The sequence below is a fragment of the Diadema setosum genome, chromosome 7, assembly GCF_964275005.1.
Source record: "Diadema setosum chromosome 7, eeDiaSeto1, whole genome shotgun sequence".
In the NCBI taxonomy this organism is placed as follows: Eukaryota; Metazoa; Echinodermata; class Echinoidea; order Diadematoida; family Diadematidae; genus Diadema; species Diadema setosum.
This window is the reverse complement of record NC_092691.1, coordinates 4,133,073-4,159,940: the sequence shown is the minus strand read 5'-3', so window position 1 is coordinate 4,159,940 and position 26,868 is coordinate 4,133,073. Positions and strand designations below refer to the sequence as shown.

At 37.0% G+C, this 26,868-nt stretch overlaps 2 protein-coding genes across 2 annotated transcripts; one reads left to right on the top strand and one right to left on the bottom strand.

The window, feature by feature from the left end:
• Positions 1 to 444: 444 nt before the first annotated feature.
• Positions 445 to 15,652, bottom strand: LOC140230931 (glycosylated lysosomal membrane protein B-like). The gene is made up of 7 exons (XM_072311071.1): positions 15,539 to 15,652; positions 7,682 to 7,957; positions 6,545 to 6,721; positions 5,826 to 6,056; positions 4,961 to 5,071; positions 3,940 to 4,112; positions 445 to 808 (listed from the first exon to the last, which is right to left on the bottom strand). Exons 1-7 carry the CDS (start codon positions 15,650 to 15,652, stop codon positions 622 to 624), a joined length of 1,269 nt encoding a protein of 422 aa, XP_072167172.1. The 3' UTR covers positions 445 to 621.
• A 3,177-nt stretch (positions 15,653 to 18,829) lies between these two features.
• On the top strand, positions 18,830 to 26,606 carry LOC140230368 (NADH dehydrogenase [ubiquinone] 1 alpha subcomplex subunit 13-like). The gene is made up of 4 exons (XM_072310516.1): positions 18,830 to 18,950; positions 19,734 to 19,812; positions 22,830 to 22,901; positions 25,717 to 26,606. The coding sequence occupies exons 1-4, from the start codon at positions 18,860 to 18,862 to the stop codon at positions 25,910 to 25,912; spliced, it is 438 nt and encodes a 145-aa protein (XP_072166617.1). The 5' UTR covers positions 18,830 to 18,859; the 3' UTR covers positions 25,913 to 26,606.
• The last annotated feature ends 262 nt before the right edge of the window (positions 26,607 to 26,868 follow it).

The following is a 26,868-nucleotide window of genomic DNA, read 5'->3' as shown; positions in this document are numbered from 1 at the left end:
ACATCGCAAAAAGATCGAGAAGATTGGTAGGGGTTCCTGGAATTTTCCCTCGTCAGAGTAGGAAGTTTCACGAGAAGTTTTGCTAGAATTTTTGCTGGAAGTTTGCGGTCACACTGGCAAAACTTCAAGATCTTACAGATCGTGATCTTTAACTTTGGTATCTTTTGCCAGTGTGACCACGGCTAATGACGTCACTTCTGTACTGCACTTCATTTACTTCACTGGCAAACTAAGACATGGCATTTCTTCAAGTGGAAACGAAGAAAATGACTATGAATCGACCCAGCAAAAAATCATTCATGGATGGAATCTTGAAATGTCAGTATGCATGCGTGATAATGATGTCATTTCTGTGCTGCATTTCAATTGCTTCAAGACAAAACAAAAAAAAAACACCAGATCAAGAAGTACACACAGTGCAATTATCACCTCTTGGTAAAAGCTACAATGTCTTGTCCATGATTCGATCTGGCAGATTTGATGTCCATACTATTGTCCTCCGGCATGTCTGCCGTCTTTGACAGCCTCATGATCACTCGGTCAGAAATGACCACTTAAAGTCCAGTGGTTGCTATACCAATTCAATTCACACACAGTTGGCAGAGGGGGGCCCCCGTCATATTAGCTGTTTATCGAGACATACTTGGACGTTCCACCGCCGCGAGTGGCTAGCCTTCGTTGGCAGGCAACGTAAACCCCGCCAACAATCATAAGAATGACAGGTATGCCCAGACCAGCTGAGATGATGGATATAACAAGGATGGAGAGACCCTCCGTGGGTGGAGATCCATACCCCATGGTGCTACTCCTAGCGATGAGGAAAGATGAGAAAAAGAGGCAAAAATAAAAAATAACTAGAAATGTCGCTATGGCGACTGGTATGCCTCCGTCATAATGCATGGTTCTCTTAATAGGTCTATAGTACAATGTCTTGACAATGTGTGATGACAGTTTCACATAATTGGCAAAATATCAAACCGAAAGGTTTGTCACAAATGTGTTGAATGTTCACTTTCCTTGAGCTTGGTTTAATTGGATGAATGGCTACACTGTCTTAGAGTGCAGGTATTTGGGGATTTGAGGATTTGTACCTGACTTTTGACTCTTTTATAAATTTAAGGAGGAAGTGAAATTTAGCACTTCACTTGACCTTTGACATTTGACCTTTTGGCAAGAAACTTCCAAGACAATCTCAATTGGGTAATACATGCATACAATAAAGTTTCAAGAAAAATCCTGCAGGCATTGCATAGATAAGAGGGAAATAGTGACATTTACAATGTAGATGAGCTGACCTTGACCTTTGACCCCTGACCTTTCACCCATGACCCCTAAATTCCCAAGATGATCACTGCCAGTTAGTACATGCATATGTACTGAGTTCCATGAAGATACCTTGAAATACATTGTATTTGTGAGATATGGAAAAAAAAGTGAAATTTTAACATTTTCACTTGACCTTTGACCTTTAACCTCATGACCCAAAACTCTCTCTGGTGAATCTTTATTTGGTAGTTCATGTATACACTAAGTTTCAAGAAAATACCTATAGGCATTGCATAGATATGGGGGAAATAGTGAGATTTTGAGCATTTGACCTTGACCTTTTGACCGTTGAACTTGAGCATGTGCACTCAAAAGTTGATAGGCACAACTTCGCCCACTCATACATACACATGCCAAGTTTCATTACGATACCTCGAACCGTTTTTTAGTTACGCTGTCCATTAAAATTGATTACGGACGGAAGGACGGACAGACGGACAACCCGAAAACATAATGCCTCTGGCGACACTTCGTGGCGGAGGCACAAAAATTCTGGCAAAATTCTGGCATGAGCTTATTTAAAACTAGTTGAAGTGGAAATGACACCAACTTTCACATTTATGCTAAATATGATCATCAAAGTAGGATATTATTTCAGAAAAAGAAAATAGCTCTGCAGTCAATAGCAAATTACAGCTATCAATGATCATCATTCTGATCACAATAATACAATAATAATCAAAATATTAAAGATAACAACAAAGAAAATGATTCCTAATATAACTTCTGATGCTTTTCCTTTAAATCAGAATGATATCATATTGGATGATATTGAATGGGATACGGAAGATACACGGCCCTTTCAGGTACAATAAACAATTGTTTTTTTCTAGTGCTCTAGTATAACAAAGAACAAGCCCATCAACTGAATATTGTTATCATTCATACCCTAATTAATCTACTCTTCTGTCAAAATTTTGTTCAATTCCACATTGTTCAGCCATGCAAATCATCTGTCCGTGGGTGTTTACAAGTGTGTCAAAGTAAGCCCAAATGCTAATACTGCTAAATATACTGCTAATAATGCTAACATGCTTTGATAGAGGACAAAGACAAGCCCATGTCGCAAAATATCTGTTTGATTGTAGAGAATAGAAGCAGGATATGAATCAACAATGAAAATAGTACAGGTATCTACCCCAGCCATTACACATTCACAGCAATGTGGTTTCAATAGATCATAAAAATGCTCGTACAGATATCAAGATGGTTCAGTTCATCAGTTATGTTTAGAAAGTAGTTTCTGAACTACAGACGGCTCTACATACATTAATGGTTTGCACAAATATTTTGCTCAGAATGTATGATGTCATGATTGGGCAATTTGTGATGTCACAACTGTACAATGATCTCGAGAAAAAAAAAAGGAAATGAATTTCCCTAAAAGTATGTTTTGTAGAACATAGAACAATTAACCTACCTTCTCTCAGAGGCATGGACAGTACATTTCAAGTGTTTGATCGAAAAATGAGCTAAGCACCATTTCCATGAATTTTAAAGTCACGCCATCATCATATGGAGCTACTGGTGTAAATAAAACCTTTCAAGTGAAACCTCACTTGTGACGTAACAGGGAATATGTGAGAAGTAACAATTGAAAGATATCCAATATTTTCTTATCATTTTCTTTGTCTTTTAGAAGCTTTAATCGCAAATGTTTCAAATGAAAAAGAATGGAGTTAACTCGTTTTGCGATCAAGCTCTTCATTTGTAGCATTTGCCTTCACCTATCACAGTGACAAGTTGAGGAAATGCATACATTTCACTACAAATTTTAATCTCTACATACAGACACAGTGGACTCCTATTATACCAAAGTCCTTGGGATCGGCAGTTTTCTTTTGTTACATCAAAATTTAATTACAACCGAATAAATTAACAATAAAACACATAGAGTAGATGATGTTGCAGCCTGAATTTTTACTTCATTGTAACCAGAATTCTGTTATAACCATGTTCATTATAGCGGGAGTGCACTGTGTATTTCATTATCACTGCAGTATTGTGGCATCACAAACTTCTTGTGTCAGTATTCCTCAACACACATCAAACAATTCCCCCCCCCAAAAAAAAAAAAAAAAAAAGAATAGCATGACCAAAATCAATCTCATTTCTTTTATTGTTCTGTTAATATATTTAAAAATATTTTATTGTTTTTTAATGTTTTTGCTTTTCATTTTTCTAGCTTATCCAGATTGGAATCAATACATTTCAATAATCAAAAAATGAAAAATCTAACTTATATCAATTCTAACCTAAAAAATAAACTGCATTGGATTTTCAGACAATATCACAAATCTGAGCTGTTTTGGGGCTGACATGCATCTATACAAAACATTATGTAACTTCAGAACAGTGTAACTAGACATCCCAAATTTGGTATCAAAATATGCAGAAGACTTCAATGATAAAAGTTCAGAAATGGTGCAGCAAATCTTTGTGCATTGTGGAATCACTGCACGAAATGTCGAGGGGCGTCAATTTGCCCCCTTCCCCAAGTTAAAGGTAGAGTTAAATAAACGTACACAAAGTGAGACTCGATGGAGGCGCATTGACACACAAATACACACACATAAAAAAAAAAAAAATGGGATGTACATGTCAACAACTTACCATACATAGTACTTTGTGTTGTTGTAAAACTTGTCCTTAGAAACACCGAACGAAATATTGAAACCACGGACATCCAAAACCTTCACAAAATCACCTCCGTAGTATGCGTGCGCCACACTGTAGTTTGGTATACAAAGCTCGCTTGCGTTTTCATTTAATTCGTACACTTTTGTCTGCAGAGAAATAAAAAAAGAACAACTTGCATTACCTTTGGTCTCTCATTCCATGTCTTGCATGTTCATTGTAAATACAGTGGACTCCCGTTATAACGAAGTCCTCGGGACCGGCAATTTTCTTTCGTTATATCGAAATTTCGTTATAATCGAATGAATAAACAATAAAAATACATAGAGTTGATAATGTTGCGGCCCTCAATTTTACTTCGTTGTAACCAGAATTTCGTTATAACCGTGTTCATTATAACGGGAGTGCACTGTAGAAAGAATGTCTGCCAAGCAACAATGATCACCTAACATGGCTACTTAAGGACATGACAGTGCTAGTATCAAGCAAATGCAACACATATCAGTCACAATGACAATAATATGTCCATTTCATACTCAAGGAACTGTTGGTATACATATGCCAGGAAAGAATCCAAGAACTTGAACAAACCATATGGTGAAGACATACTTACCTATGCCCTAATTCGAAAAAGTGAAAGCCTACAGAACCAAAGCAGTTCTATATGAGCAATTTTGAATAAAAACATTTATCTTTAATAATCAGATTATTTATACTACTGTATTTGAAAAATTTAAAAACAGCTACATCGTTACCTCTGTGCATTTTTTTTTCATTCTGAAATTTACTAATTTTTCAGGCAATAGACACTCTTCACTGCATCAAGACTACATAAACAACATGAGGAAGTCAGCGGAATGTATTTACGACATAAATCTTTAAAAAAAATTTTCAAAACAGATGGAAAGATACAGTTGTATGAACCTCTCCCACATGCCACACACATCTACACCAAGTTGGGCATCCGTAATATCCTGGAAGTGAGAAAAGTACTCACCAGCTTCGAATTTCCTGTCTCACGATCACGCTTTGTATACACCACTGGTTTCCACTGCAAATAGCTTCCTTGTTTGGATGTACTTGTTCTATTTAACAATACTTCATATGTCTGTAAAAAAAACAATCAAACAGAAAACAAAACAAGAATGAAGTCAAAGGATACCCAACCCTGTATGTTGTAACACTTTTATTGTTCTCAGAGAGTGCCGCAAATCATGTGTGGTACCTTGTGACAGACATTGTAAGATAAGAAGTGTACGTGGCTCAAATTGCATTGAGATATTTCTATTTAACCCGTTGAGGATGGACTGATTTTGCTACAACAAGCATTTCCCATAGACACCTGCCAGAGTATACTCAGGACTTGTCCTCAATGGGTTAAAGCCCACTTCTCAAGCATCAGGCAACATGAGCTCAGTCTAAAAACAATACCGACTATCAGTGGTACTTGAGAAATAGAGCCGACATAAGTTGTACATTGTGCAAAGGAATTATCATTCCACTGCAAATACAAAACGTTGAAATTACAAAAATCTGAAATCTATGATACTTTTACTAAAATATGACTGGCCCTTCACATGGCGATGATCGTGAAACACAGCAGTAATTTTTAATACTGAAAGATACTCTTAGCAATGTAATTGCTATTGATTGTCCTTTTTGGTCTTCGTGGAACCTCATTATAAAGCGGGTGCATATTTATAACAAAACCTTCGCAAAACAAGGTGATTCTGTTGGTTCCAAGTCTTTACACTAAACCTGATATAACAAGGTAATTGCCATGGCTTTTAGATCCTCATTATATTGAGATTCCCCTGTAATGTACTTGCTGATGCTTATTCAATTCCATTGTATGTACTCACTTCGAATACTGCTGGAGTGTGTTCATCATCAATACTTGGGTTGATTTTCATCTTGATTTCCGAATCCTTCTCCATTTCCTGGTCCCGGACTACGAGGAGTTCTATGGCGAATCTCGAATGGTTGAAAGTCTGTTGTAAGTTATCGAGGATCAGCGAAAATTCGGTGGTGTTGCACGTATGCTGTAGATGAGGCAGTTCTTCCATTCTCCCTTCTATTCCTGCTGTCTGGACCTGCATATAGAGAGCCGCAGTTTGCATGATTCTCTTGGTTCATGAAGTTTTCACAGAAATTTACTGTATACACCGTATCTGTATACACCATATATTCGGCAAGTTTATTTTTTATTTTTTATTTTTTTTGCGAATCAGATTTTCCTGACAATTTCGAGAGTGGTTTAAGTTGTGATGTGGAGTACAGCCAATGTACTAGGCCTGGAGGGGGGGGGGGGGGTGGACAATGCACAAAGTAACTGTTATAATCAATAAGGTATTCTCTACTGGAAAATGTCAGCTTACATATACTTTCACATTAACTGCCAAAGATATACATAATTGCAGCAACTACCATTTTTCAAGAAAACCATTTAATTTCTATAACTTTGGCCCATGTCCATATCCAACTTCTATACTGTATTTGACCTGTTTGTTTTACAATGTCTATAATTGCCCCTTCACTTACAAAAAATGAAATAAAATAAAATAAAATATAAATTCCTTACCTCTATGGATAAAGAACCATTGGTAGCGGCTATTGCATCACCTAGCTCAGTCGTAAAGACAGCTGTGTTGTTATTTCTAAATATGGTGACATTAGACCATGTCAGATTATCAGTGTTGACAGGATTTGTGATGTTGGTGATTTCAGCCGTGTCATTGGGGTCATCATACTCTATGATCTGTGTATGGTAGTACAAGAGAGAGAGAGAGAAAAAAAAAAAGGTGTTAAGACTGGTAATAGTATACCGATATGGACTGAATAGGGGACAGTGATAATATTAACAATGCCCCAGCTATAAGAGCAGTCCATATCTGTTTTATATACCAACTAGAATTAAAAGGAACTTTATACCAATTGCAAAGTATCATGTTGCACGTCTTGTGCTACAGAAGGCAAATGTTTACAGTACATGGTGTAGGAACATACCAAAAAGAGGACAGTTTAGTACTATGGGGCAGTTCAGTGCTGTTTTTGAACAACTGACGGCAATTGTTGCATTAATGCCCCCAATTTCGATCAATCAGAATTGAGGATTCATCAAGCAAGGTATACAACATATTTAATGGCATCTAGGTGATTTGGCAGACAGCATTTATAACATGATTGACACATAATGGAACAGCTGCCATTTCAACAAAGCATATAAATGTGTACAAATCAAAACAAATAGGCAAACCTTTCATTATGCCATTTATAGCTTCCCTACAATGATTAGCATGAAACAAGCATACTGATAAAAAAAATGACAACCACTCTACTGCACAGTATGTCTTTGAATATGTTGGCAAGGGAAAACAAACAAGGTTAAAATGTGCACAGGTCTTGGTCTTGCTCAAATGTGTATAGATTCAATCTCACACCCGCTTGGCACTGGATGAAGTCAAAGAAAATATTTTGACACAAGAACATCTATAACATAGTAAGCTGTTCATAGTTTAAAAAGGTATTATGACAAGATATACTTTTGTCAAGTTTCTTTTATAATGGATTACTACACTTTCCATCAGAGATCATGAAGTCACTGATAATTGTGACTCTAATCTTGCAAACTGCGGAGGGACAACTACATGTAAAAGAAAACAAAAAACATCAGGACAATGGAACAGGCAAAGAAACACACACACTATAGAGGTCTTACTCTTGACAGGACGACAGCACTGGATGCGTACACCTCATTGGCTGGGTCAAACTTGATGGCATCCGCACTCGCATTCACCATCTTCTTCCAGTCTACCTTTAGCCTCGCCTCCAGACTGGTTCTCACCATCAGAAGGCCCGGCGCTCCCACGGAGGCCCAGACAAAGTGAATGGCATCCAAGCTCCCCTTTGCTCTGTAGTGGACAAGGTTGTAGAAGGTGCCATTGACCCCCTCACACTCTGGAATGTCGCAGCCGTCATTGTACGTCACTGTAATCTGGGCAGGTCCAAAACCAAAATAATAACAATGATGATGATGATGATGATGATGATAATCATCATGATAATAATAATGATAATAAAAATAACAACAATAATGATAATGATAATACTAATAATAATAATGATGATGATGATGATAATAATATTAATAATAATAATAATAATAATGATAATAATGATAATAATAATAATAATAATAATAATAATGATAATAATAATAATAATAATAATAATAATAATAATAATAATAATAATAATAATAATAATAATAATAATAATAATAATAATAATATCATTATCATTATCATACTGGTTGGCAATTCCATGGTATATAGGACACGGATGCCAAAAATTCAAAATGATATTTGTTTCAAACACCATACATTTTCAGACAATACTTGAGTTGAAGTTTTAAGAATCATTATGTTTTTCAATAAAAGCGGCCATTTTGATTTTCAAAATGGCCACCAAAATATGCCTATAACTCAATGGTAAGAAAGAGTGTATTGTCACATAACTTACTCTCTGTCTATCCACTTTACTAGTACTCTAAACAACAATCTTTTATATGTATGCAGTTACCAGAGAAGTCTTTTACTACATGATGGGAAAAAAAAAGCTGGTTGCTTTAAAGAATTTGATAGAAACTTTTAATTAGTTTGACAATGATGGCTGTAATGTCAGTTACCAAAAACAAGGAATGTTTAACTTTATTCATCAAAGAAAGTGAGCTGTATGATGTAACTTGGGATTTCTAATGTATGCCCACATGCCTTCCTTTCAATACCGGAGATAAGGATACTTGCCATACTGGAGAGTCATGATGAACAAAATGTGTAACGTCAGTTACCGAAACGTCATATACCAGTATATAACGTCAGTTACCATGACAGTAATTATAACTAAGGCAAATTTTTTTGACTTTAGGCCATTTCAATACATCTGACAAGTCAAAGGTTATCAACAAAGAGCAGCTATCCCTTTGATAGGGAATGATGTCATCACCATGGCATGTCCATGGATACATTTTTTTTCAGTTTATTTCATTTATTTTTAATTTATTTATTTATTATTATCATGATAGTATCATTTTTTTTTTTTTGGCTTGAGCTTTTGATTTTAGGTTCAGCACAAGTTTAAGGCTAAATCATCTGGAAGTTTAGGTTTACCACATGCAATATGCACTCAAGTTACTATACAGTACATTCACATTCCTACGGGATGATAAAGCTACCAAAGTTTGTAGGCCTGATCAATGATGTGGTTGCATGGTAACCACCTTTTTCTATTAAAAAGCCTGTATACAGCTGTATACCAACAGTTTTATAATCTTTACTACTGATTGCTTTTGCTAGCATTTTTCCTTTTTCTGGAAGCTTAGTGAAGTTTCTACCTCAAGGCAAATGCACAAACAGATATATTTCTTCGCTTGCACTCAAATGTCTGGTTAAGTTAATATGGCACATCTTGTATTATGGTACATACATATGTAAGGCATAAACTGTCATTACTGTTTGAAACTAACGCTGATGTTGCTCAAAGTTCACTGATGTTGCTCAAAGTGAGAGGTGATTCTAGGGTAAAAAAATTTTCAGATTTGTTGATTACTTTCATTCATGCAGGGACATTTTGTAATACACGATAATTATGAACAGGAAGATTCGTCTAAATATGGATCTTAGAATTCTTCCGTTGTAAAGTCCTATTTCTTGTGATCTGGGATGTCTTTGCAAGCCTTGATATACCAGTGAAAAGGAAAAGAAAAACAATTATATTACTTCAAGCAAGGAATAAACCAGTAATGCCCTTTTGACCAAAAAAGCATAATGTTTCTTCTTCACAGAAATATATCAAAAGTGTAATAATATTCATTTAAATCAATTGATGATGGAGATCAAATTTTTATTTGTGGCCCTAACAATGCCTTGAAGGAGAATGAGTAAAATAAAGAAAAGAAGAAGAATATATCACAGTTGATTTCATACATGCATATAATTTATGAGTTGATATTTGTATGTTTTTTTCCCCATGACCTGAATATTTTTTACACACAAAAATATATGTGTTTTGTGTAGTACTGCAGGGTATTATGGGTGGGGCACTCTAGATAGAAACTTTCTAGTTCATTAAAAAACAAAAAAAAAAATCTATCAATACTTAAATACTTGGAACTGCTGAATCTAAATGGCTCTGTGTAATCATAACTGTTGAATAAGCATTCAATCTTAAAACATATGTCAAGAAATATCCTCTGGTGCATTTACATTATTTTTGCTCAACTGTGTTACATTAGGGCATGTGGGGGGGGGGGGGAGCTTGCCCCCTAAGGGCCCCATCCCATTTGTGTCTTTAAATTTTGTGTCAATTTGTTGCTTAGTAAATGCCAGGGATTATTACTGGTATACTGCAGTCAGTATAATAACCTGTTAAACAAATTAGTTCTCTGTAAACCCCATAGCAAAAGTATGTGTAACGTCAGTTACGTAACGTCAGTTACTGACATGCTTACCTTTAAGTTTTCATAGAACACAAAGAAAATGGACTAATGTTTCATTTCATTTGTGTATTTGTAATTGATGAACCAAGGTATGATTCCATATCAAACAAATCACTCTGAAAGGTCAGAATTATAAAATATCACAAAACTATTCTCAATCATGATTTTGCATGTGTAAACCCTATGGCAAATGTAAGCGTAACGTCAGTTACGTAACGTCAGTTACCGTCATGCCTTCACTGAAATTGGCATGGTGCTAAAAGGAAATATCTAAAGTGCACATTATTTTGCACAACTTTTCCTAAGAACCTAGGTACATATTGCCATATTAAACACATAAAGGTTACAAGTCAGGGACATGAGATACTTGTATTTCCATTTAAATCTCCACCATAATTTCCCATGTCCTTTTCCCGTAACGTCAGTCACCGGACACATTTTCACTTGCTATGTGATAAGAAATGCAGTTTGAGAGAAAACTTTCCACCTATTTCTTCTTTCTCATGAACTCATTCATCAATGCTAATTACAAGCCCCGGGTGCTTTCATTCACAAAACTACAACGTAAACAATTTCATGAAAATCCTTCCGCGTAACGTCAGTTACCGTGGAATTGCCCTGCCTATAAACACTGATTGACTACCAAAATACACAACCTAAGTCAAGATCAATAAATCACTCAGCCATGGCAGGACATGTCAAAAGCATTTTCTTTGGTTTCTTCAGTTCTCTACATCATTAAAGGACAAGTTCACCATCCGTAGACATGTGGTTTGGGTGAATGCAGCAATATTAGTAGAACACATCAGGGAGAGTTTGAGGAAAATCGGACAATCCGTTCAAGAGTTATGAATTGTTGAAGTTTCTGCTCGCTCAAGGCTGGATGAGAAGACTACTATAGCTTGTGATGTCACAAGTGTACAACGGTATAAAGAAAGAATAAAGAAAATTCAACATATTTTCACTTTTCTCGCATAACAAAAGAACACTTGACTTCTCTCTTTCAGAAGGCAGGGGGAATAATATTACCCTTAACATGTCAGAAACAAGAAGAAATGTGCACTTTATTCAAAAAGTGAAGTTTTGTGAAATTCTCCTTTTATTTTCTTTATATAGTTGTACGCACATGACATCATACACTCTAGTAGTCTTGTCATCCAGCAGTGACTGCGCAGATACTTTAAAAATTCATAACTTTCGAACGGATTGTCCGATTTCCCCCAAATTTTCACTGATGTGTTCTACTAATATTGTTGCATTCACTCAATCCACATATATGAAGGTGGACTTGTCCTTTAAATTGCAGATTGTGGTTCCTCAGTTCTCTCCTCTACCCCCCCCCCCCAAAAAAAAAAAAACCAAAACAACAACAACAAAGAACAAAGAGGACACACACAAACAAAAAGATACATCAAAGTGTCACTTGTACACATAATGTGTACAAATATCATGTGCTGGCTCCTCCACATCTGTTTTCAACATAAATCCTCAGGTGTCAGATTGCAGAGCATGACAAAAAATCTATCACCTCTTTTCAGTCACTACTATCTTTGACAACCTAGTGTGCACAGATGGAAATTATATCTTCGATCTGTATTCATCTCCACGTAGCGGTTATGAGTACAAACTCAATTTTAGATTGTAGGAATTTAACTGGAAAGACAATACCGGTACAGGAAAATGTATTGAGCTCACAACTTCCTGCCATCATGGTTTGTACAGAAAACTGTGAAAACATCCTCTTTCCTGCATACATCATATCTGCAGTTATCACAAAAAATACAATTACAGTATATAAATATATATGCTACAAAGGACACTTACTTACATTCCCACTTTGTAAATTTAAAAAAAAAATGAAAAAAATGAAAAAAGGGGGATTTTACACTAGTGATTTATGTACAAGGTTAATGAAAGACTTGTGTGTTGATGGCATTATCCCTCCTCCCAATCCATGGCAAATTCCACTGTACAGCAAGTAGTATACTTACTGAAAATTAGTAAAATTTGCAAATTCTATAATCTCTGTTATTTCAGGTCAGCTGTTGACAAAACCTCTGGCTCTACAGTTACAGTATTTGTTGTCTGATTCCATTCTGTTATACCTACACTACCGCTATGAAGTAACTCAATGCTCTACATTTACCGGTACTTCGTCTAACGGTGAACCTAACGGTACGGTAAGAATAAAGATCTTTCATTTACCGATAGAAAACCGTTATTCTCTGCCGGCTCTTGCGACATGCATTACCGGGAATTTAGATCGGCTAGCGGTACGGTACATTAAGTTACTTCATAGCGGTAGTGTATGAATTCAAATATCAAAATCAAAACCTTATTAAAACATGATGTACAATACAATACTGTACGAGCGAATCGCCTTTGAACCGCAAAAATAACAACACGCAAAAATAACAATGCGTGAATGGCTAAGTTCAGCTAGACCCTCGCAACCGCGAAATTAACAACACGCGAAAATGTCCTCCAAGTAGCAATTCGCGAAAATATCTGTATGCGAAAATTTCAGCTCGTACGGTAGGATAAGAAATGCAAAGTTGAAGAGTTGTGCATATGATTCGAAGATTGTACACTGTAAAGGTTGTTTGCAATACTGGTTTTTGAGTGCCAAATCTGTAAAAATTTGGCGTGGACTAAAGTATGTATTTGGACACGACAGAAAGAAAGGACATGTAGGTTTGTTTACCAAAGAGTGGCTATTGTTAAGGAGGCCAGGAAGTCACAAGTCATACTGTCTGAACCAGGAAGCAAAAGGTCAATCGTGACTTTCATTCAATTCCATTAAAATTATATTTCTATCTTTCTTTACGCACAGCATAGCAAATACCATATTTACACAAATCACTTTCAGGACACATAAAAGCACATCACTACACATACTTGTACAATGTAGTTCTAGTATCATACACATGTATATCTAGTCCAGCTAGACCATGATACAAAAAATGAAACAACATATTAAACATTCTTTTCACTGAACTTTCCACCATTTGATCCAGTACGTGAGATGCCAATCAGTTAATGATCTCATTTCTTTTTAGAATGCATTAGGAAAACAGGCAGGGCACTACAGTGTGTAGGGGTATGGTGAGTTTTTTTTTTTTTTTTGTTGTTGTTTTTGATATGAGGGAGCTGTCATACAATGTACATATCACTTTGTGTTGAAAATACAACAAAACTTTGGTCAGATTTGTTGCCTGTCACCATCCCAAGACCAACATTTTTAACATTTTTCAACATTTAAATACGTTGTGCTTTAGAAATGTTTCTCCTTGAATTGCAAATATATTTATTTTACTTTTTTTTTTCAGCACTGTCAGTGTCAGGTATTGAATTTGTAGACCTACTGTGTGTACCAGTAACATACATGTAGTAAATTTCTAGGTATCATGAAAGATGTGGAGTCTCTGCTTTCTTAAACTGCAGCAGACATACATGTGTATTCTATTCAGAGACGGCAGACAGTGTCATGTCAGATGTATCTAGAAACTGGACTCCTAACACTACTATAGTAGATACTATACAAGTCTCTAGTTCTGGACTAGATACTGTAATTAGATTCTAGTACAGTAGTAGTATTTACACTCAATAGACAGCAGGTTCTAGACTTCTCTGGTCTAGACTTTCTGCAGGACTCTACATAGATCTATGTGTAGATTCTTCTTCTTCTTCCTGTACTGTGCAGAACCTCCTGAGATTATTGTACTCGCACCTTTGGTGGGCTCTCCTACGTGACACTTAGACATGAGACTCAAGGCATAAAAGTGCACAAAAAATATAAACATAGGCTATTTCTTCCAAAAAAAAGTTGTTAAAATCATTCTGTTCTGCCCTGAGTAGCTAGTTGAAAGTGACATCTTTGATCTTTGATCTATGTCAGGTGATGTCAAGTTCACTACATCTTGAGGCAGGTGGTTCCACAGGCGGATGGTGTCTGGGAAAAACATCCCTCTCATAAGTCTCAGGAACTTAGTGATACATTTTGTACATACATGTGCAGATTCTGGGAATGATAAACCTCTTGTGTCCGCTAGTTTGAGTGCTGAGTGGAATCAATTAATCATCACATCAGGGATCATGTCAATGAGATTGTTGCGTTGGCAATGTGGTTTTGGTTTCTACGGTGTTTGAGAGTTACCCACTTCAGTTGACCGAAAGATCGGTCTGTATCTGTCCGTCGGGGAATGTTCCGCGGAGACTGCGTCTGGCTTCACGGATCCCCTCGTAGGACAGCGTTAATGGTAAAATATAAAAGAGTCCTCCGGACAGACGGATCTTTCTGTCTACCACTTCAGCTGCTCTAGCGTGGTGTGGTAGTAACACTGCTTTCTCGTGAGTAGTGTACAAAGCAGACGGCACTGCATTGGATGGATTTGACCTTGGTTTTGTTCCTCTTTGTACGAGGGTCCCAAACACAGCTGGTGTACTCCACAATAGTCAGACAAGACTGTTGTAACAATCATGTTGTCTTGATGGCAGATGGGCACTTGCTAAAAGTAAAGGGATGGGACTCATTCCTTTGTTGGTGATACAGTCTATTCTAGTAAAACTGTATGTTACTCTAATTTAATTTAATACCCATCTGGGGTTTCACATACACTATACAGACTGACATACCTGTCACAATTAACATTAGACACTATAGGCCTAGTATGATTAAAAAGTAAAACCACCAAAAGACAATGTCGCAATGATCCAAGAATTAGCATGTTTATGGGGGGGGGGGGAGGTGTAACGAATTACAGATTTTAAGCTGGTCAGTGGTAAATTTAACAGTTAAGTGTTCATAGCTGTTATGTTTATACAGAATTTATGCTGCATTTGACTTGGCTTCCCTCTTTTTTTATCGTCTATTCAGAGTCTACTGTCTACTGTACTGACAATGACTGACTGCCGTCCACTGGCAATGACGGTCGAGAAGTAGACAATAAGAGCATGAAGAGTAAATTTTATTCAGACTAATTTATATAGAAGTTCTCGAGTCTAGGACCTACTAACAAGTTACATGTAGAATCTACCACAAGACAACTCTATCATTAGGCCTAATTTAAATTTACTTACATTTCGTTGATTGTCATCGGAGGCCTCACAATTCACCCGCGACAAAGACGTCAGGAAAAGGAAAATTAGGACGAAAAACGTGGCGCTCATTTCGCGATGAATTTTGATAAACATGACGAGCCCTGCTTTTTAGGTTCTTGACTCTTGTATGCAAGTAGACGTGCTGTCACGTATTTCCGACTGCGATTAATGTGATTCCCAGTAGTTAAGAACTAATGTACGTCAGTTCAAGTCACTCTTCCTCTGCTGTCGTGCTACCTCTTCCATCCATTCACCCAGTGAGCACAGTGAGTGTGTCGTTTCGAGTACATACACACTTGAGTACACATGATCATGTGACGGGATTGATTTGAGTAACGTGACCTCCAGCCGACATGTAAATACCACAGAACTATATAGGTAGAATGCTCAAGTGGGGTCCGAAAGCATAGCCAGCGCACGCAATCTCCGCCATTTTGGTTAGTCTTTTGTTACGTCACGACTTGCGTGCGCAGAACAGGGTTTACAGAGTTGCAGCATAGCGCAGGCCTACGCTGGCTTTTTTTTTTTTCCTTCTTCTTTTTTACCTCTTCCTGTTCATCGCAAGCCGTGACGTAACAAAAGACTAATCAAAATGGCGGCATGTAATGTGCGCGCAACTGGCTATAAAGCTACGCGTGGGTTGTGAATGGGCTTGATCAATCTACCTATTTATATCTGTGGTAAATACCACCGAACTAAGTAAATACAGCTCTATGCATGCAGTCCACTTTTGTGTTTTGAGTCCATCGCACGCGCCGTCGACCTCTAGATCTCAAGAGGGCGCGCTCATTCTTTTCACACCGTAATACTTTTAGTACGGTATTTTATTTTTTTTTCTGTACTCGTCGAAAAGATTTTTCTTACCACCCTTTGTTACCCACTGAGGAAAAACTCTTTGGTACTCGTACAGTGTTTTTGTATACTAAAGAGTATCTTCCAATAACCATACTCTTTGGTGTATACAGACTCTAGTAAGCTAGCTCTTGAGCCATCTATTTCTTTTTTTTTATACATACATTTATCTATTCTATTCATCCACTCATCCCTAAATCTATCTATGCATGTATCTATAAATTATCTTTCAATTTATTATAATAGCATGTTTTATACGCATACATTTACATACACTTTGTATCATAAATCGAAGAGTTTGTTCGCAAAATCCGATAAGTCCATTTTTGAAGATTTTGAAGTACGGTCTCTGTCATGAAGTACAAAATAATACCTTTTAAATGATATATTGGTCACTACAAGTACATTTTTGAAGTTATGGTCAAAAGAAGCAAAAATTTTCTTATTATTCTCTTTATTTTTCTTGACCTTTAATCGTAAATATCTCCATTTGGCAAATATGGACTTATCAGTTTTTGCGAACAAACTCTTCAATCTATTATGAAGAGTTTTATCGCAAAATGGGCCAAGCGACATTTTTACAAACAAAAACTGAAGTAAGTCCACAATAAGATAGAGAAAAAAAAACTTTCGAATGACACCTTGTGAGATAACAACAAATACTTTCGAAATTCTGATTTCAAATATCCTGTATTTTCTTATCAGGGCATACTGTTTGTTTGTTTGTTTGTTTGTTTTCAGCAGCCTCAATTGCAAATACCTCAACTGAACAGGCCTGGTTGGAGTAACTAAGTAACTCATTTTGCGATAATAAGATATTATACTTAAAGATGACAATGGTCGTTCAACGATTTGATAATTCACATAACTTATTCTACCGGTATATGACCGGACAGATAACACACACACACACACACACACACACACACACACACACACACACACACACACACACACACACACACACACACACACAATATAGTAAGATCACCCTGAGTTTTCAAAGTCATATAAACGGCATCTCGTTGTTCACGTGACTAGCATCCGACACATTATCATAAACCCAAGAGAAAAATCCGACAGAACCTGTGTTTTTCATTCCATTGTAAGACTGTTATTTGCTCTGTATAAAATAATGGAAAATATAGGCAAGAGCATAACAATGTTTTGACGAGCAAACAATTATATTAGTCACGATTAATATAAACAGTAGTTTAATGTTTTAACATTGCATGCAATCATCAAGTTCATCAGGGGCATCCTGATATAATTAAGCCACCTCGCTTTCTATGTAAGATTGAAATTGAGGATCTACAGATGGATATGAATAATTTGATGCATTGATATTGTTAATATACGTCCGGCATTCCACTCTATTCATAGACAGTAGTTGGGGTTTTTTTCTCTCCCTCTGGTCTCTCTCTCTCTCTCTCTCTCTCTCTCTCTCTCTCTCTCTCTTTCTCTCAAAGGCTGCCCATGACAACCCAACGCCATAGGGTTGTCAAATCTAACAACTGTTGCATATTCAATAAACGGTTACAGCTCGTTATTCCGAAGGTTCGTTATTCCGAAGGCTCTTCAGTCTGAAGATTCCTTATTCCGAAGGTTCGTTTTTCCGAATTTCATTTTCGGATAAACAAATCTTCGGAATAACGAACCTTTGGAATAACGCCACAAATGTTCGGGTTAATGAACCCTTTTTCATTTTCGGATTAACGAACCTCTAGGTGTAGGGAATTTGCATCTTTCAGATTAACGAACCTTTGAAATAACGAACCTTCGGAATATCGAACCTTCGGAATAATGAACAGCACCCCAATAAACGTGTCTATTAATTCCAAAAGAAAACGACAGTTTCATGTTTGCCTTGTACACGCGCGTACAGTTGTATTTGTTGTCTTGGTTAGCTGAATAAATTAAAACAATAGGCCTAGTAGGCCTTGATTTGACTGTTAGGAAGAAAATCCTAGTCTTTTGTTGTCGTTGTTGTTTTAAAGAAGCTTTATACTTCATCACTGGAAGCAAATTGTACAAACAAATATTTTATATCTTGTCATCAATGTCATAATCCTTACACTCTGATGAATCATTTCACCAAACATAGATAACAATCCATCTTCCGCTTTGCTTTTTTTTTTTTACTGACAAACAATCCCTTTTCAATAATATTCATTCATATGTGTTGTGCAAAATATTTAATCTACAGTATCTCAATAACAGAACGTACCTTTTGATACTCACTTTCATTCATTCTATCCAATGATTGAAGTTTATCAATTTAAAAAAAAAAAAAAGAAGGAAAAAAAATACTCCCGCCCAGCAGCTACTTACTCCCCTGTGCCCCCCCCCCTCCCCCCCCCCCCCCCCCCCCAAAAAAGTGGAAATATTGATCGGTCGAAATGTGTTTTTCGTAATCGATCATTCGAGCGTGCAGCTTGGCGAGTAAAAATGGCGGCGTCATTCCGACAAGATATGCCGCCGAAAGGCGGCTATGCGTCCATAGATTACAAACGAATGCTGCCAAAGAGGGGTGCATCAGGTAAACTATATAATTCTTGACATATTAGAGGACTCTGGGTCGATTTTCATATAAACTGATCTCGTTAAAAGGACCGTAATCTAATCGCAGATTCAGCTGCTGTGCTTTGAGCCTTTGCAGTATATTAATACGTTGTCCCATGCATTCATTTTGGGAGATGTGATGGGCGACGTTGAACGGTACAGCATCAGTGATCAAAATCCAGGACATTCCGACTCAGACTCTCCCAGCGTACATTGTCTGACACAAGCAATTTGTACATGTTAAAGTAAGTGAATATCACTGGATTGTACACCAAATCGAAAGGAGGAGATCAGAGAGAGCAAGCAAAACCGTAGATAGCTAGTCAACACATCACAACTGAGTGACGTGAGATTGATCTGTTGATGAGTGCACAACTTCGTCTTGTTGAGTCTAACTCACAACTGTTAGTCTAGTCTAAAGCAAGGCTGACACATGCACGATTCTAGAAGAATGTGGCACACATTGGCACGACTCGAGTCGTTAAAAATAGCAAAATCAGATTTTCTGTCAGAGAAATCAGATTTTTAAAAAATATTTAGATATACCTTTCATGTGTATTTTCTGAAGATTTGACCGAAAGTATGATTATAACTTCAGTTTGCATATATGAAATAAGATTTTTGCAATCCACAAGTAAGATATTTCGTCTTGAAATGTTGGCAGGTATGCTGTAGATTCAACATGCCCCCAAAAAGAGATATCTGAGGACTGATTGAAGATCCATTTGATTGAATTGCATTTATCTCATTTCCTTCTTAGGTTATGCAATGTTTGCGATGGCTGGAGCTGTCATGGGATTTGGTTTTGTGACTATGTACTTTAGCAACAGGCAGAGGAGGTAAGTGTTACCCAGTATACCATACCTTTTTTGTTTCTTCCTCTTCTTTCTTCTGTATGAATATTTTTGTTTCTTCCTTTTCTTCAGTTGTAAAGTTGCCGGTTGTTTAACCCTAACTAGGCAGGGCTATTTAGGTAGATGATCGTGATGAAAATTGGCACTCCATTGCCTATGATGTAATCTAAAGTACCATGAAGTTAATTTTTAGAAAAATTATCATTTATGCAAAATTATGCTAATTTATACATAATGCATGAAATCAGACAATTTTGTATAAAGCTCAAAACAGGCACGTTTTTTGTGTAAATATTCTTTTTAGTGTCCTTAGCAAATGTAAGAGAAAAAAATGTACTATCAGAAAGAATTTCTTAAGTATTTTATTGTTTTTTTAATTTCTTATGTATTTCGGTGTTTTTTCAACTTTATGTTTTTCATTGTTTTTTCGATGAAATTTGTCTGCGACATTGTTAGGAACAAGAAAATATGTTATTAATTGATTTTAATCAATAAAACCCCAAAATAATCATGCTTTTATGAAATTTGCCTGTATGCACAGTTTGCATTGAAATTGTACACGAATTCACTTTTTGAGCAATTTTTGGTCTGACATGCATACATGTACATATTTATGCGCAACTTAAAAAAAAAAAGTCATGAAACGTAAGTGGCGATAGCTTTTCGCGTTAGTGATACAACGCGCGGAACGTTGGGGGGGGGGGGCCTTGGAGGCCCCCCCCCCCCTTCAGCCTAGTTAGGGTTAAGTGATCTTGAGTATAGTGTTATAATCTTGTAGGTACAATATTTTAGTAAAGGTACATGAACAGTTCAGGCGCGGTGGAGCACCCCAATTTGCATCTCATTATCGCCCCGTTCTATTTGAATTTCCAACGGGCATCCACGGCTGCCCGAAACTGTGTGCATGAAAAAGTCAAATCTTTACCTTCTCCTTGTGCCGCTATGCGTGCCGCTAGTAAACTCAAACTTCCCACACTATCTAAGTTTTTAAAAACCTTCCTTTTGATGAAAAAATTATGAAATTTGCTGCACTAGAACTTGAGATATTAAAGCGTTTTGAAAATCACCTCTTGCAAAACATGCTCTCTGTTTTTTTCCGACTGGACTATGGCCGGGCTCCAATGTGTCCGAAATTGGCAACATAAGTTCATCAGGCCTCAATCCATATATGGTGAAAGTTTTCGCTTGGTTCCACCTGTACTTTTTGAGAAATCAACTTGTTTCTACAGGGTTTGGAATAGAAAATTGTAGTCAGCGAAACAATTAAAAATGACGTCATTTCTTTTCCCGTAATATTGGGCATGCGTGGTACGTGAGATTCAGGATTTCGTGCTCATTGTTGGTTTGCATGTGACGCAGTCAATTTTGCTGAGTGTCGCACGGCGGTGACTGCTGAGCTGCTGCCGCGCACGCTGCAGGCAGCAAAGCATTGTGTATGCTGTAACATGCAACGCTACAGTGACGCGATTATATGGGACCGACCTGTACGCTTTGCGTTCATGTCATTTTTGACATCACCTTCTGTTTTTTTCCGACACAACCATGGCCGGGAATATTACGGTATGACATTTAAAATGCAAGCAGATAAATAAATTTCGGTGTACTTTGTTCGAATGGCGCTTTGGTTCCGCAATTACACTTCGTGAATTTTAGGATGATTTTCGAGGCATATTTTTGGTAATTTTGCTCGCCAGGTTTTCGCTAAAATTTCACATTTTATCATCGTCAAATCCTTTAATATGTTATATGTGCATATTCGGACATGTTTTCAAATTCAAACTAACTCAATTTTAATCCGAAAATAGGTTTCCTTAAATTGTTATTAGCTTGAGAAGTTGTTTACTTTTTCTCAACTACGCGAGTACATGTTGTTTACTTTATGCAAATGAGGCTCGGCTGCCGATGGATTTCTGCGAGATAATTGGGGTGCTCCACCGCGCCTGAGTTGTCTTTAAATGCAAGTACATGTACCTCCAAGAAACCTATGGGTTGCTGTAATCAACAGAGAATCCATGGATGCCACTCTCATTTTCAATAAGAACAAGAAAAAATAGAAAAGTAAGAAATATGGATCTACCACATCCAACAAGGCAGATCACCTATTCAGAATTTATGTTATGCCTTTATCCAAAAAAAGAAAAAAGAAAAAGTTGTAACCAAAAGCTTGCCAAGTCTTACCCATCAAAGCAACAAGTAATGGATTCTAACCACTGAAATGTTGTACATTATGTTTAGTGTAGCATTGTATTGAATGATTCAAATACTTTCACATTCAGGAATAGCTATATAAGACACTTAGATGCTTATCTACAATTTAAAAAAAAAAAAGTCAAAGAGACAGTTGGAATTCTTGTCAAAAATTTGGATTTAGTGATAAATAAGTAAATATCAGATGAAAAAAAAAATTACTGAAATGTAAGGACATTTACTCATAACATGCAAATTATGTGTTGTGACAGAATTACAGAGAACCATGACTGATTTTATCTTTAAACTGACCAAAAACTGCTATTTAGCTATACCAGTTAGTAGTATTGACCACACCTTTTCATTATGACCCATTGCATTTATCTGTTAGCTTTTGTAACAGTGAAATGTAATTTAAACTGCCTCGTGCCAGTTTTGCATGTTTGAATTTTCTATGGTTTGAATTAATTTTGAAGCAAATTATCTCAAATGGGGGCCCCAATTTATTTGTCATTAAGTAATGACAACAACATGTTAATTTTGTATTTTTTAGTCAATACAGCAAAGTACATTTTCTAATTGTTTAAATATTTAGTCATTAACTGCTATTCATTCTAATAAATCATATTGTCCTTGTGAAATTGCACAGCTACCTCAGTCTTTAGAGATGTTGCTGATAGTCTTCAGTGCCAGACTCAAAAGCCATTTTATTTACTCATCTAATCAGTCATTCCAACCATGCAGGTAAAAGCATAATCATTATGAAACTCTCTGCAATACATCAGTGGAGACTGATTTTTATCTCATTTTTCCAGGAAATGGATCCAAGAAGACCGTGAAGCCAAAATTGCTCTCATCCCACTGGTTCAAGCAGAGTATGACAGAGAGTAAGTTGCATTGATTGCAGAGGGTGGTGAGGTAGTTCAGTTGGTAGGGCATCTGCCTCACAATCCAAATGACTCAGGTTCAATTCCCATTGAGTCTAGCTGAGCAATGTTGTGTGTAATGATATACCGTTCCCTCTGGTAAGAGGCAAAGCACTGTCCTTTGGATGGGACATTCAAATGGAGGTCCCCTGTGTGATTGGTCACAACTCACGCAGGTAAAAGATCCAAGTGCATTCCTTCATCGCGAGTTGCAGGGTGCTGACCTAATGAAGTGATCCATCCCTCTACCCACACCATTGAAGGGGCGATTGATGCCGACCCCTCGTGGTTTGCCCCAGGTGACCAACAATAGTCAGCTAATGATATCAACCAGGCACGATGTGTCATACGAGGAAGAGAAAAAGGCTGATGATTTTTTCTTTTGTCATTATTATGATTGTTAAAGGGAAGGTGAACCCAAAGAGCAATGTGGATTGAGTGAAAGCAGCAAGATTAGTAGAACACATCAGTGAAAGTTTGAGAAAAATCGGACAATCGATGCAAAAGTTATGAATTTTTAAAGTTTTGGTGTTGGAACCGCTGGATGAGGAGACTACTAGAGGATATGACGTATGAGTGGCCAACAATACAAAGAAAATATAAAGGATATTCAACAAAAATTCACTTTTCTAGAATTATGAAAGAGCAGTGGACCAACCGCTTTCAGAAAGCAGGGGGAATAATTGCTACCCTTAACATATGTCAATACAGTATTCATCGCATAATCGGGACAGGTTGGGAGTAGCAAACACGGCCCCTTTAAGCGGGGTGCCCGATTTCGTGATGAGCACTCACCATACACTAACGGCATACGACATGTACATTATGTAGTGCACACACACACACACACACACGCATACTGACGTACTGTGCATGTACATGAATACACAACCACGCTACCCCTCGGTGCGCGCGACCCTCTAGCTGTCCCTGCATTCTCGCAATGATGTAGAGTAATCGCAACCGGGTTCTTCTTCTGTCACCTCTCTTCGAACACGAAATATGTGGATTAAAAGCTAGCACTTTCTTAAACATTCGTAGAATTCTTGGACACGTAGGGCGTTCTGTATCCACATATCCACAACCATGGGACATGATTACCCAGAACTGATGTGGGAACGTCAATAAAAAGTCCTTCAATCATTCAATCATCACGGCTTGATTGTTTACTTGCCGCGATCACTGCACTGTACATGTGTTGTAGCGATCTAGCTCGCCATATATACACATGTACAGAAGAGCGAAGGCGGGCAGCGAGCTGAAATGTATGTGTACTGGATGGACGGAGGTCAAAACACACCAGTCCCAAGCTTGCTTTGTAAGTTTGATGTAAACGACAACTGATAGGGAATCTTTGAAATATTGTTGTGGTATTTTGGTAGATTTTTTGTGTAAAATTTCAACAAAATCAAAGATCGCTTGAAGAAAAATTGTCCCGTTTATCAGAGGTCCCCGCCCGATTATCCAGTGAAAATAACGTGCATTGGAAATGTTTCTGGGAAGCGTATGTCATTTAAGCGAGGTTCCCGATTATCAGATGCCCGATTATGCGATGAATACTGTATCAAGTTGATGGAATTTGTAATTTTCATGAAAAATTGATGTTTGTAGTATTTTCTTTATATTTTCTTGATATTGTAGTCCACTCATACGTCATAACCTCTAGTAGTCTCCTCATCCAGCGGTTCCAACACCAAAACTTTAAAAATTCATAACTTTTGCATCGATTGTCCGATTTTCTTCAAACTTTCACTGATGTGTTCTACTAATGTTGCTGCTTTCACTCAATCTACATTGTTCTTGGGGTTTATCTTCCCTTTAATACGACTACATGTACTACGATGACGGCAACTGCTTGTACTACCATACTTAGTACATGTAGTAGTCAGTAATTATGAAAGCAATTATCTGTAGTAGTCTGGTTTACTTGCATGCATTATTGTAATTAGTTAAACTTTCATGTACTGTTGCAACTAAAAAGCTTGTCTGAGCATTGCCCACCATAGAACATGTGACCATGCATCAAAACCAACAAAAGGTTGCTTTCCAAGATTTTACATGACGACTCAAAATACTGTTGGTGAAATGGGTCAACCTAGTCATTTTGTTATTGTTGTAACTTGTTGATTATGGTACATTATGTTTTCTCAAGAGCAACTCTTCTGCATTATTCTAAAGTTTTGGATCATAAAATGAATGGGAAATTGTATTTTTCAGGGTTTTTTATAAAACACTTTTTTTTTTTAGAATAGTGTGATTAGCTATGTCTTAGAGGCTCCCCTTTCATTTCTTAAAAACCCTTTACACACTCTTTACTTTCAACTCAAATAACTTTTGATAGGATGATGCTATTGCCTTAGTATTAGTGTGGGTGAGAATGTGTTCAAATAGAGCATGCTCAATTTCAGCTTAATCTTATTATCCCTTCATTGTTGTTGTTATGGAGTTTTACATCTTGTTTTGAGTCCCATTCAATGTAGCGAATGCAGCTTGGTAAGATTAAGTGCTTGAATAGACTGTATACTTCAGTTCCTCTTTTTTCAGGACACATTTTTCCAGAGTGTGTGCATTCTTTCCAATATTTAGATAGGTTAGAAGAGTCTCTTTAAATTGAGTTATACTTGAAGTCTGTTTTTTTTTTTTCAATCTGCCCTTAACTAGAAACTGATGATTGGTGACTTATTGTTGATTTTGTGATGCAGAGTCGCTTTATCTCTCTTTGTTCATTTGTTTTGTTTTATTTTGTTTTGTTTGTTTCTTTGTTTGTTTATGTTAGGGTTCTTCTGAGGTTGCGGTATAACCGAGAACAGGAGGCAGAGATAATGAAGGATGTGCCTGACTGGACTGTTGGGGAGAGCGTCTTCAACTCCAAGAGATGGCAGGAGCCGAGTCTCCTGGACCTCTATTACCTGGAGCCGACCAGTGAGAGGAACAAAATCATTCAAGGTTTCAGCACCTTCACAGGATCGTAGATCGTAGCAGCGGGCATGTCCTGCTGAGGGTACAATGCAGTCTGGAAGGTCTAGCTGTGTGGAAAAGTTGGCATGCAAGTTTTGAAGGGTTTATGTTGGATGGATGAGCCATGTCAAGTGGAATGTTGAGATTGGTTAGTTGTTTCTTGCTGTGAAACTGAGAAAACTTGTGGATTTTGATATCAAGCCATTAATAGAAAGTATGGTCCGAGAAATAATAAGGTCTATCCTTGAACCCATACCTTTGTCGGCCTTGTGGACTGCTTCTGTGAAAGCTGAGACAGTCAACTTTCTGGATTGTACCCCATGACTGTATTGTACCAATCAATGTTCAGATGATATGTGATATAATCTGGAAATCCTCATATAAGATATATGCCTGCAGTAATGCAAGTCTGATGTTTCTGACTGTGTGAAATTTCACTCCTTGTGTTTTATCTTAAAAGAAAACAATCACACTGTTATTCAGCTCTTAGATTATTATGGGTGTTTCTCATTAATTTTAATCAGTCAGGATTGGCCAATGTTGCACAGTGCTAATACAATACTGGTACTTCACATTTGCTGTTGCTACATGAACCCCTCAATTGAAATCTCTTTGACTCTCTGGAAGTGAAATTTGACTGTATACCTTGGAAAAATCAGTTGTTACCAAGGTTTATTGTAAATAAACTTGTCAAACTGACAATATCGACTCTATGGCAGTCTTCAAGGAGTTTGCTTTAATATGTCTACCCTTTTCCGTTTTTGTTTTCTTCTCTTCTGTTTCTTTAAAAGGAATTGGCCCCAAATATGTATCAGGATCAAGTGAATGCAACAATGTTGGTAGAACACATCAGTGAAAGTTTGAGGAAAATCAGATAGTCTGTTCAGAAGTTAGGAATTTGTATAATTTTGATGCCACAAGCATCAGTTTGTGATCTCATAGTAATAATGAAGTGCTTATAAACAAATTA

What these genes read in the sequence shown, in the direction of transcription:
- LOC140230368 (XM_072310516.1), top strand. Translation starts at nt 18,860, where the DNA reads ATGGCGGCGTCATTCCGACAAGATATGCCGCCGAAAGGCGGCTATGCG. An exon ending in GCCAAAGAGGGGTGCATCAG is followed by an intron (nt 18,951 to 19,733) that starts GTAAACTATATA and finishes TTTCCTTCTTAG; the next exon opens with GTTATGCAATGTTTGCGATG. An exon ending in TTTAGCAACAGGCAGAGGAG is followed by an intron (nt 19,813 to 22,829) that starts GTAAGTGTTACC and finishes TCATTTTTCCAG; the next exon opens with GAAATGGATCCAAGAAGACC.
- LOC140230931 (XM_072311071.1), bottom strand. Translation starts at nt 15,652, where the DNA reads ATGTTTATCAAAATTCATCGCGAAATGAGCGCCACGTTTTTCGTCCTA. An exon ending in CCGATGACAATCAACGAAAT is followed by an intron (nt 7,958 to 15,538) that starts GTAAGTAAATTT and finishes GGACCTGCCCAG; the next exon opens with ATTACAGTGACGTACAATGA. An exon ending in ATGGTTCTTTATCCATAGAG is followed by an intron (nt 6,057 to 6,544) that starts GTAAGGAATTTA and finishes CTCTATATGCAG; the next exon opens with GTCCAGACAGCAGGAATAGA.